The sequence below is a fragment of the Ostrea edulis genome, chromosome 3 (assembly GCF_947568905.1).
Source record: "Ostrea edulis chromosome 3, xbOstEdul1.1, whole genome shotgun sequence".
In the NCBI taxonomy this organism is placed as follows: Eukaryota; Metazoa; Mollusca; class Bivalvia; order Ostreida; family Ostreidae; genus Ostrea; species Ostrea edulis.
Window position 1 is genome coordinate 88,748,746 of NC_079166.1, and position 13,312 is coordinate 88,762,057.

General features: G+C 36.8%; 1 protein-coding gene across 2 annotated transcripts in view; it reads left to right on the forward strand.

Annotated features, from left to right (window-relative positions):
• LOC125673679 (uncharacterized) overlaps positions 1–13,312 on the forward strand; it is a 45,939-nt gene that overhangs the window by 11,000 nt on the left and 21,627 nt on the right. For both annotated transcript variants that reach the window (XM_048910372.2, XM_056159334.1), the window contains exons 3-8: positions 486–749; positions 1,002–1,043; positions 2,195–2,354; positions 4,312–4,412; positions 7,050–7,249; positions 12,044–12,158. In XM_048910372.2, the coding sequence (XP_048766329.2) occupies positions 486–749; positions 1,002–1,043; positions 2,195–2,354; positions 4,312–4,412; positions 7,050–7,249; positions 12,044–12,158 (882 nt within the window). The remainder of the gene's footprint in view (positions 1–485; positions 750–1,001; positions 1,044–2,194; positions 2,355–4,311; positions 4,413–7,049; positions 7,250–12,043; positions 12,159–13,312) is intronic.

Below are 13,312 nucleotides of genomic sequence, written 5' to 3' on the forward strand. Positions count from 1 at the left end.
TATCATTAGAATATATTCACCTTTAAGCTAGCCTCTATCATTAGAGTATACTCACCTTTAAGCTAGCCTCTATCTTTAGAATATATTCACCTTTAAGCTAGCCTCTATCATTAGAGTATACTCACCTTTAAGCTAGTCTTGTCTTGTCTCTCTCTTGTTTGTCACAATATAATTACCTGCATTGTTTTTCTGTACAGGACATTGTAATTTTCTTATCTGTAGCTTTGACATTTGTACTTTTTCCATCAGTTACAGTCAGCTACAATAATGCCCCAGTGTGGGTATGAAAACTAATCATTAGCTATAATTCACACTTGTAACGTCTTACATTTGGTAAGTTAAAGAAGGAAAACTTAGTTATTCACTGATTGACCTTTGGCTGACCCTGCAAAGGGACGTAACTCATGGCGAAGTGTTGATATGTGTATTCGTGGTAAGCGTTCTTCAATACAGCCATTTTTATGAAGATTCGTTTATTATTTTAGGTGACGATATGATTGACAGTGATGATGAAAATAAGGTTGATGATAGCGATGATGAGATAGTAAAGGATGATGTCATAAGTGACGATGATAGTGAATCAGACGAGGAAGGACTGAATGATGTCTCTGATGGTGAAGATGAAGAGGATGGTGATGTTGATGATGAGGAAGAGGATGATGATGACGATGAGGAAGAAGTTGTTGAAAAGGACAGCAAGAAAAGGAAACTAAATTCACATCAGGCAGACATTGCCACGTCATCGTCAAGTATGACAGATTTATAACAGAGAAGTTCTTAAAATATCTGTAGCTTGTTAACGAGATTCTAAATGTGAACTTTGCTGAGTCATCATGTAGTAATATAGACTTATAACAGGACATCAATATTATACCTGTAGCCTGTTAATGAGATTTTAAATCTGAACTTTTATTTAAATTCAAACCAGAGCCTAATGATTTAGTGTAGGGGTAAAGGGGTAAGTAAGTATTTTTATAAGTTTTATTTTTTGCATTTTGTAGAGAAAAAATTAAAAACAGAAGATGGAACAGAAGAACAAAAATGTAAGAAAACTCTCCTGTCTCTATAAGATACACTGTATGTGTCAAAGTGTGCACTGGATTTGTCTACACTAAACATGAAGTGTACACCTTGCAGAGGTGTGCACCATCTACACCCTGTACAGGGCACGTGTTGGTAAATGCACTGAAAATTTTAATATGCTGAAAAATGGTGAGACAGAAACTTTAAAGATTTTTTGCTCCATATTTTGTTAGCTGTGATGCATCTAAAAGCATTATTCCATGTAATGTAATTGTAAAATTTTGTAATTAAAAGATTTATATAGCGCCCTATCAACATTAGTTCTCTAAAGCGCTTTACAAATGTGAAAGAAAAGATACTATAAAATCGATGTGCACATACATGTGAATAAAATATTCATAGTGACAAAATTAACATGCATAATTATTACTTTTTAATAATATATAGCGCCTAATGTAATGATATGATTACCCTAATAACATATAAAACATTAGGAATAATTAAATACATAGAAAGGACATAGGTATAACAATAAACTACCGCTTTTTTTTTTTAAGTATGTTGTATGGCAGTTTAAAATGTAGTTTAATTAAAGACTGAATCAAAACAATTGATATTTTGTACAATCATCAAAAACAAGTTTGGCGCCAAGAACTCGACAAATTTTCTTCAGTTTGTCATACTTCTCGTGCTTTGTAGATACAGACGTCTGATCATGTTTATTATTACATTCATGGTCCTTTCTTTTCCCGCTAAATGTCACAAAGTTTTCCATGTTTTAAACCATCAACTTACTGCACATTCACATGCAGACTTTAGTACTTTGCAATGAATTTGAACTTTATAGGCTGTTTAAGCATTCAAAATACTGATGTAGGGGAGATAACGATGACAAGATATGGAAGTTCAGCTGTATTAACATTTTCATATCCATGATACATAAATGAACCTTCATGTATTGTTTTATTGGTTTTATACTTTATCCTTTTGGTACTTCTTTGTCTCATATGTTCATATGTTACTATTTTTTTGTGGGGGGGGGGGGGGGGGGGGGGGGGGGGAGTCAGAATTAGAAAAATACGTTTATCTATTCTATGGAAAAACATATTTTGATATCATTAAAGGAGAATGTAGCTACATGTATGAGTTATCTCCTCTTGTTTGACTACAGTACCAGGAACAACACTAGGGGGAGGTATTCTGACAGACACTTCCTTCTCCTCACTAGAGGGCACTGTGTCTGACCTCACCTTGAAGGGAATTGCAGACATGGGCTTCCTCCAAATGACAGAGATCCAGGCGAACACAGTTCCTCACCTTCTGGAGGGAAGGTTGGTTTAGACTAACTTATCTTGTAGTCCTAGCATGTATGTATATGATACCTTTTCTCACCTTATAAAGGTATTCATTGTATAACGACCATATACCATATCTAGTGAATGGATGGTGGGATTTTTAGCTCACCTGAGCCAAAGGCTCAAGTGAGCTTTTCTGATCAAAATTTGTCTGTCGTCGTCGTCGTTGTAAACTTTTCACATTTTCATCTTCTCCAGAACCACTGGGTCAATTTCCCAGCGTTTTATTGATATATTTTTTAAAATATTATATTTTCATGCAAATCTCTTGGTAGAAAGTTGCATACAGTTTCTCTTTATGAAAATTTGAAATAAAATTAATCATTCATCACACACATTTTTAGAAAATTATATTTTTCTTATTTCTACAAAGGGGCAGATAGCCCCTTTAAAACGTCTTGAGTGCAAAAAGGTTTGCTTCTAATTATTTACCAGTCAAGGCGAATTTCATCTACTTCACTTTCATCGTTATTTAACAATAAATATTTATGTTAATTGAAATTCCTCGAAATTGTTCATTATCCTTTTGTTATACATTGAATACCTTAAAAGAAAAAGGTACGTCAGCGCTTTATAAAAAGTATGCTGGCGTGAAGCGTTGCGGTTCATACCTTCACGTATTTTTAAAAATGGTTATTTTTTTTATATTTAAATTTTACTTTTATTTCTGTTGGTATTTCCAGTTGTTAATGTACTCGTACTATACTTATAATTCACATGTACGTGGTTCATAATGTACTCGTACTATACTCATAATTCACATGTACGTGGTTCATAATGTACTCGTACTATACTCATAATTCACATGTACGTGGTTCATAATGTACTCGTACTATACTCATAATTCACATGTACGTGGTTCATAATGTACTCGTACTATACTCATAATTCACAAGTACGTGGTTCATAATGTACTCGTACTATACTCATAATTCACATGTACGTGGTTCATAATGTACTCGTACTATACTCATAATTCACATGTACGTGGTTCATAATGTACTCGTACTATACTCATAATTCACATGTACGTGGTTCATAATGTACTCGTACTATACTCATAATTCACATGTACGTGGTTCATAATGTACTCGTACTATACTCATAATTCACATGTACGTGGTTCATAATGTACTCGTACTATACTCATAATTCACATGTACGTGGTTCATAATGTACTCGTACTATACTCATAATTCACATGTACGTGGTTCATAATGTACTCGTACTATACTCATAATTCACATGTACGTGGTTCATAATGTACTCGTACTATACTCATAATTCACATGTACGTGGTTCATAATGTACTCGTACTATACTCATAATTCACATGTACGTGGTTCATAATGTACTCGTACTATACTCATAATTCACATGTACGTGGTTCATAATGTACTCGTACTATACTCATAATTCACATGTACGTGGTTCATAATGTACTCGTACTATACTCATAATTCACAAGTACGTGGTTCATAATGTACTCGTACTATACTCATAATTCACAAGTACGTGGTTCATAATGTACTCGTACTATACTCATAATTCACATGTACATAGTTAACATTCCTGAGCGAATGGCGATAATTACAATTGGTAAAGATATCGAAGGCAAAAACAGTGGACATGATGTTGACATATAAACTTAAAAACTTTAAATAGGGTTGTCAAGGGGAAAAAAAACTACTAAATGTAGAAATATCAAGAAGTGCTGCATCAAGATAAGTTTTTTTGTCAGAGATTTAATGGGGCTGTTTTGTTTTCTGTCAGAGATTTAATGGGGCTGTTTTATTTTCTGTCAGAGATTTGATGGGGCTGTTTTGTATTCTGTTAGAGATTTAATGGAGCTGTTTTGTTTTCTGTCAGAGATTTAATGGGGCTGTTTTATTTTCTGTTAGAGATTTAATGGGGCTGTTTTATTTTCTGTCAGAGATTTAATGGGGGCTGCTAAGACAGGAAGTGGAAAGACGTTGGCGTTCCTGTTACCGGCCGTGGAACTTCTCTACAAACTCAAGTTCATGCCTAGGAATGGTGAGCATTAATACAAACTGTGCTTACACAATCTGTAGACAAGTATTATTGACAGTCATTCCTAATCTATTTAATATGTGAATTGGACACAGAATCCACATTATGGGAATCATTTGTGAATCAGACACAGAATCCACATTATGGGAATCATTTGTGAATCAGACACAGAATCCACATTATGGGAATCATTTGTGAATCTGACACAGAATCCACATTTTGGGAATCATTTGTGAATCAGACACAGAATCCACATTATGGGAATAATTTGTGAATCGGACACAGAATCCACATTATGGGAATCATTTGTGAATCGGACACAGAATCCTCATTAGGCCACACCAATTTGTAAAATAGTTCTTCGGATTTTCAAACAAAAAAAGTGAGGCGAGAGGGCGAAATTATTTTACAAATATTATTTTTGATTTTGGAGATAAAAATTATGAGGCGAGTGAATACAAGAAATATAAATATTTTTAATTGAATTAAGTGTGATTTTAAAAAGCGGGCGCCTAAAAATAAAGATCTAAAATCATCAGATATCATTTGTTTACCACATAAACTTAATATTTTTCAACTTTGTTGATATAGTTTACAATAAATAAGAAGTATTTCAGGTTTCAAAGACTTATTTTCTTTATACCTAATACATGTACTTTGCAACATTAACTGATAAGGTCTTTTTGAAGAATTTTATTTAAGTTTCATTTCTACAAACTTTCGATTCAGAGATATGCATATTTCTAGGGACACATCCAGTTTTGCCATTCATTGCAAATGCAATATCCATTGCATCGCTTTGAGCATTTTCTTGAATTTTGATATGACATCACCAAACCTTTTGTGAATTTGTCGTTAACTGTCGGTTCGGTTTAAAATAGTCATTGATCAGTACCCCTTGCTTGTTGTAAGAGGCGAATAAATAGGGCGGTCCTTCAGATAGGACTGCAAAAACTGAGATCCTCGTCACAGCAGGTTTGGCACGATAAAGATCCCTCAGTGCCATAAGCGCTGAGCATAGGCCTAAATTTTGCAGCCCTTCACCGGCAATGGTAACGTCTTCATGTGAGTGAAATATTCTCAAGAGAGACTTCAGTCAATATATAGGCTAATCAAACAATCAATCATATGCTATCAATGTTCTCTAAATAGTGGCACCGAATAGCGCTTCAAAAGTTTCATCGCTTCCAGTTCGATTCCAGCATAAGGAACAACTTCCAATCCAGTGTTATGAAGTATCGTACATATTTTAAAGATAGACATCATGAATAACTTAACCGTTTTACACTGTTAGGAAATTTCTCGAGAGCCCGCGCTTCTGTCATTTGTCAGCATATACATCAAGGTTATTTGTGCGCTTGTTGTAAAAACTAAAAAAAATATTTACGGATATTTTTTAACACGCGGGCGGATATTATTTTTTGATAATATTATAATTTGGATTTGTTACAAATAGAAGCGGCGAATCCGACGAACTAGATTACAAATTGCATGGCCTTATGGGAATCATTTGTGAATCAGACACAGAATCCACATTATGGGAATCATTTGTGAATCAGACACAATCCACATTATGGGAATCATTTGTGAATCGGACACAGAATCCACATTATGGGAATCATTTGTGAATTGGACACAGAATCCACATTATGGGAATCATTTGCAAGAACTGAATTTTATGGTCACGATAACAATCTAGTTTGACAACACAACCTATCATTGGGTCAAATGCTGTATAACTTGTTTTATACCTATTGTTAGGCCATTCTTGACACACTGATTTTAACTACGGATAACTGTTTACCTGATCAAAATATAGGGCTAATGGTGGGTGTGGCTGGTCGACAGGGGATGCTTACTCCTAGGCACCTGATCCCACCTCTGGTGTATCCCAGGGTCCGTGTTTGCCCAGCTCTCTATTTTGTATTGCTTATAGGAGTTATGAGATTGATCAAGTTGGTATGGACAAGTTGGAGGTTGTAGGTTCCTTCTGCTACCCAGGAGACATGCTATCCACAGCTGGTGGCTGTGACCTTGCAACCACTATGTGTGTGGAGACCACTTTGTAAGAAGTTCAAGGAGCTGCTACCAGTCCTGACATCACACCACCTGTCGTATAAGACCCATGGTCGAGTGTATAACACTTGTGTATGGAGCGCTATGCTCCATGCCAGTGAGACCTGGGCACTGACCAAGCCAAATCTTCATTGCCTACTGCATAATGACAAGGTCATGATAAGACAGATCTGCAACATCAGTCCAGAAGATATGGCCACTGTAGGGTCAAATGAATTGCTTGGGTGGCTTGGTCTCGATGACCTCGACCTCATCCTAAAGGAAAGGAGACTCCGCTGGTATGGCCACTTTGTCAGATCCAGCAGTGCAGTCAAGTGCTCTCTCAATATACAAGTTCACGTAAATTAAAAAGGAACCGGCAACAACAACATCACTGTTGGTTATCTTCACCTTTCATGATTAATATTTAACTGTACTGAATGACTACTACAACAGCAAGTCCTCGCGATGTATCATGTAATTGTAGATTTCCTGGTCATCCTAATCTATTGATGCGTCATCATCTATTTATAGGTACAGGATGCATCATAATCTATTTATAGTTATTGAATGCATCATTTTTAGGTACGGGATGCATCATAATCTCTCCAACTCGCGAGCTCTCCATGCAGACATTTGGGGTTTTGAAGGAATTACTGAAGTACCACTGCCACACGTACGGTCTGATAATGGGCGGGACGAGTCGAGCGGAAGAGGCGAAGAAACTTGGGAAGGGAATCAATATCCTGGTGGCCACGCCTGGGCGATTACTAGATCATTTACAGGTGAGTGCTTAAGTAAACCAAACCCAGCTGATTAGTGGAGTATCTACAGGTGATAACTAAAACAGTGTCTAGTCTGGGACCATTTACAGGTGAGTGCTAAAATGTATGAATATGTCATTATAATTATGTTGATGATAGGTGTTATATTGAAGTCTGATGGTTATGTGACTGTTTCATAAAAATACAGTCCAAGCTCATCATCTCGAACTTGGTGGAAGCAAGAAAAAAACTTTGAGATATCAGAGGATTGGAGATATCGAGGGTAAAATACTTAAAGAATAAGTGGTTGGGACTTCTGAATTATTATTTATTATCAAAATTTATAAAGCGCACAATTTTACAAATAAAAATGCAATCAATGGTGCTGATCACTTCGACATATCCATGGTATTTGAGATGTCGGTGTTTGAGATACTGAAGTTGAACTGTACATCATTATATTGAGTATGCAGATACATTAATTTGTTACATTAATTGTTTGTCCTAAGTGTTCCTTATCACGAAATTTAAACAGAGTAACAGATTTAAGCAGAGAAAAGTAATTTAAGTATATTTACTGAGGACCGGGTGTCTGTGATGACAAACACTGCGCAAATCTGACCAATCTCATCACTCTCCAGTATCTCACCCGAGTCCTGTCGAGATGAGTTGAGATTAGATTGATCTCTGTGTTCACTGAGACGCCGTTCAGTACAGCAGTCACCCTGGTGTTATAGAGATGACAACTTTTCATTAGCTGCATGGTCAGATGCCGGTTATAGAGGTTAGGTGCTGGTTATAAAGGTGACAACTTTTCATTAGCTGCATGGTCAGGTGTCAGTTATAGAGGTCAGGTGTTAGTTATAGAGGTTAGGTGCTGGTTATAGAGGTCAGATGCCGGTTATAGAGGTTAGGTGCCGGTTATAGAGGTGACAACTCTTCATTAGCTGCACGGTCAGGTGTCAGTTATAGAGGTCAGGTGCCGGTTATAAAGGTCACTACTTCTCAGCATCGTCAGGTGCTGGTTATAAAGGTGACTACTGTTCGTTAGCTGCATCATGAGGTGCCAGATTTAGCTCCCCTTAGATATTAAACTGGAGTGAGGTTTTCCAATCAAAAATTTACTATCGTCCATTTTTATGTCATCCAAAAGTTTCAAACATTTCTGATTATATTCTATATTCTGATTAAGGAGCGCATCACCTTCCAAGTAGAGATGATTAAGAAATAGAAAAGATAGGGTAGTTTGAGAAGATCTTACTGATTTTGATGTTTACTGAGGACCGGATGTCTGTGATGACAAACACTGCGCAAATCTGACCAATCTCATCACTCTCCAGTATCTCACCCGAGTCCTGTTGAGATGAGTTGAGATTAGCTTGATCTCTGTGTTCACTGAGACGCCGTTCAGTACAGCAGTCACCCTGGTGTTATAGAGATGACAACTTTTCATTAGCTGCATCGTCAGGTGTCAGTTATAGAGGTGACAACTTTTCATTAGCTGTCATCGTCAGGTGTCAGTTATAGAGGTGACAACTTTTCATTAGCTGCATCGTCAGGTGTCAGTTATAGAGGTGACAACTTTTCATTAGCTGTCATCATCAGGTGTCAGTTATAGAGGTGACAACTTTTCATTAGTTGTCATTGTCAGGTGTCAGTTATAGAGGTGACAACTTTTCATTAGCTGCATGGTCAGGTGTCAGTTATAGAGGTTAGGTGCCAGTTATAGAGGTCACTACTTCTCAGCATCGCCAGGTGCCAGTTATAGAAGTTAGGTGTCAGTTATAGAGGTCACTACTTCTCAGCATCGTCAGGTGCTGGTTATAGAGGTCACTACTTCTCAGCATCGTCAGATGCTGGTTATAAAGGTGACTACTGTTAAGTAGCTGCATCATGAGGTGCCAGATTTAGCTCCCCTTAGATATTAAACTGGAGTGAGGTTTTCTAATCAAAAATTTACTATCGTCCATTTTTATGTCATCCAAAAGTTTCAAACAAAGTAAAGGATATAAGCTAAAGACTGACCATTCTGTGAGAGAAAGAACTGATCGAGGCCCGTAGGGTCGAGATCAGTTCTTTCTCTCACAGAATGGACAGTTTGAGGCTTATATCCTACTTAAAACATTACATCTTTTGTTCTAAGAATGGACAGACTCAGGTAAACCCATTGACAATGATAATTATGAATAAAGCTATTTTTGAATAGTCTGACAATATAATCAGTCTTGCATAGAATTATGTTTCTTTTGTTCACTTATTGGACAGTGTCAGGTAAGTAGTCTTCTACTGCAGGTTTATATTCACTCTTTCTATAGTACTGAGCCATATCAACATGTCTTCATCTGATGGGGAGAGCATTTTCATTGCACAATATAAATTTAAGGATTTTAGTGAAAGTACTGCAAAAATTGTCTTAATGAGTGTTATATTCTTGATATGGAGGGTGAGAAAGTTATGGAGCCAAATTTTGATCTGAAAAGCATTGTGTTTTCGAATATTATGATGAGGAAATAATCAACGCCAGCCAAAAGAACCCCATACGCCTATCTCGTGAAATGAAATTATTCATGAAAGCGAAAATAATCATTCAGAATTAGGATATGCTAAAATAAAGAAAACTTAAAAAGCGTGGTGAAGAAGTTTCGGAATGTGCCTCTGAATCCAGCGAAATTCAAATACAGTATGGAAATATGTCTTGCGATACAGTAATGGCATGCCCAATGGAATTCAAAAATTGATGTGAATCTTACGAGCTGAAGCAGAGAATTCTACTAAAGGGAAATATAGTTTTTAAGTGTTTCAGTGATTTTTCCAATATCTGTTTTGATTCTCACTTGTAGGGAATTTAAAATTAAATTTGTATCTCTTTGACAAATGCATTGTCTTTCTCCTATTTTCAGCCTACCTGTAGACGTCTAATAAGTTATTGGGTTTACATGGCACTGCTCAATAAGTTGACAATTACTGTCCATTATTTTTAAGAACGGACAGTATCTGTCCATTCTTAGTAATAATGGACAGCAATTGTCAACTTATTGGTAACCTTTTCACTACACGTGGACTTTCTTCTACATAAAAGCCTAAAAAGACAAAGGATTGCATAACAAAAATGTTTTCAATGTAAGATATGGTTATGTTAGGTACATAGTGTGACGTAGCTTACGGATTTAAACCGACGGGAGTAACGGAGTCATTTACTGGGGACCGGATGTCTGTGATGACAAACACTGCGCAAATCTGACCAATCTCATCACTCTCCAGTATCTCACCCGAGTCCTGTCGAGATGAGTTGAGATTAGATTGATCTCTGTGTTCACTGAGACGTCGTTCAGTACAGCAGTCACCCTAGTGACTACTCTGTATCATCAGGTCTCGGTTGTAGCTCGGTTATAGCTCGGTTGTAGCTCCTCTAGAGAGCTTAAGGCCTAGTTCCATCATGAACTATAGTAGTTGTCTAGTTGTCTTTGGAAACTTCATTGCCCTTTTCTGGCTTGCTTCCAGACCTTCAGTGCACATGTCTGGTTACTAAAGTTCAACATTCTGTAAGCATATTAGGTTGCTATGTGGTAGACCAGTCATGCGCAGTGACACCCATTTCATTTCGACCAAAGGCAGTTCAATCGTACTGTGGTTCAACTCTAGTTACTTAAGTTAATGATTAAACTAGGCCTAATAGTTTATATGGGGCTCACGGCGGGTGTGACCGGTTAACAGGGGATGCTTACTCCTCCTAGGCACCTGATCCCACCTCTGGTGTGTCCAGGGGTCCGTGTTTGCCCAACTATCTATTTTGTATTGCTTGTAGGAGTTATGAGATTGATCACTGTTCGTTATCTTCACCTTGCATCATCAGGTGCCAGATTTTCTCTGTTGGAACAAATTGATATTATTATAGTCCCCCTAGATGATAATTGTCACGGTTTGTGACTTGGTAGTCATACAGGCAGATACTTAGGTGTCAGTGGAGTGGATCCTCACTTGAACTGTTTTCAGATTCTTTTTACAAGAGAATGAATTAACAGGAGTGCGATCACACTTTGACAGTTTTCAAACACAGTCGTTAGACTAGTGAAGATGGCCAATTCACAAGAAAGGAAAATTTGGTCAATTAACATGAAATATGAAGTAGGTGCAAAGCATTCTAAGTCAAAATCTGAAACAGCACAACAGTATTAACTCAAGTACTTTGATGATTTTCAAACAGCATGCACTAATCGAATCTGTCGAGTTTGGGCGATATCCCCCCAAATTGAAAATGGAAATGCATAAGATCTGAAAATTATACAAATCATAAAAAATCCTAAGTGTAATGGTAAATTCGTTTTATTATTTAAATGTTGTAAATTTTGTAATTGAATAAATTTGTAACGAGCAATGCAGTGTATTCTGCTTATGTAATCGGGATCAAGGTGTAAAACAAAGTATTCAATATGGTCAACATTTCCGATTTCTCTTTTTTGAGCTTTGATTATAGATTGGTCTTCTGAATTTCAATATATCAGCAGGCCTGGAGGGTATAAAACTATTACGGTGCTCAAACACAGCCGTGTTTGTTTTGAGTACAAGCTCCAAAGCATGCTCAAAAAATCTTGAGCATGTACTCCATTTGAATATGAGAATTATTTTATTAAAGTTATATAACCCCGACTTTTGAGTACGACTACGATTTAGAGCATTGAGTTTGAGCATGAAAACGTGCTGAAGAAAGTTTTATACTGTTCAGGCCCGGATTGAGCTGTTTGCAGTTATTTATAGCTTGTATTCAGTGTTTGGAGGGTTTTCTTTCAATAACTCATTTTCTGTATTTTGTTGCAGAACACCCCAAACTTTATGTACAAAAACCTACAATGTCTAATTATCGACGAGGCGGACAGAATTCTGGAGATTGGATTTGAAGAAGAAATGAAACAGATCATGAAGCTTCTCCCCAGTAAGTTATGTCAAAGAATGTGAAGATTATTAATAATTTTACTATCAGTAAGTCATGTCAAAGAATGTGAAGATTATTAATAATTTTACTATCAGTAAGTCATATCAAGGAATGTGAAGATTATTAATAATTTTTCTATCAGTAAGTCATGTCAAAGAATTTGAAGATTAGTTTTTCTGTTCAGTTAATGATATCATCAAAGAATTTGAAAATTAATCTTTCTGTTCAGTTAATGATATCATCAAAGAATGTGAAAATTAATCTTTCTGTCTAGTAAATAATATTATTAGAGAAAGTGTTTATCAGAAGTCAGACTTTTCACAACATAATAGAGAAAATGTGTGATGATGGAATATCTACGAAGATAGTTTTAAGATAGTGTTGAGGTCAGGCCCGGCTTTCATTGATTGGAGTATGGGACTAGGTAATTTTAAGACAATGTTGAGGTCAGGCCCGGCTTTCGTTGATTGGAGCATGGGACTAGGTAATTTTAATGTTGAGGTTAGGCCCAGCTTTCGTTGATTGGAGTATGGGACTAGGTAATTTTAAGATAATGTTGAGGTCAGGCCCGGATTTCGTTGATTGGAGTATGGGACTAGGTAATTTTAAGATAATGTTGAGGTCAGGCCCGGCTTTCGTTGATTGGAGCATGGGACTAGATAATTTTAATGTTGAGGTCAGGCCCGGCTTTCGTTGATTGGAGTATGGGACTAGGTAATTTTAAGATAATGTTGAGATCAGGCCCGGCTTTCGTTGATTGGAGCATGGGACTAGATAATTTTAATGTTGAGGTCAGGCCCGGCGTTCGTTGATTGGAGTATGGGACTAGGTAATTTTAATGTTGAGGTCAGGCCCGGCTTTCGTTGATTGGAGTATGGGACTAGGTAATTTTAAGATAATGTTGAGGTCAGGCCCGGCTTTCGTTGATTGGAGTATGGGACTAGATAATTTTAATGTTGAGGTTAGGCCCGGCTTTCGTTGATTGGAGTATGGGACTAGGTAATTTTAAGATAATGTTGAGGTCAGGACCAGCTTTCATTGATTGGAGTATGGGACTAGATAATTTTAATGTTGAGGTCAGGCCCGGCTTTCATTGATTGGAGTATGGGACTAGGTAATTTTAATGTTGAGGTCAGGCCCGGCTTTCGTTGATT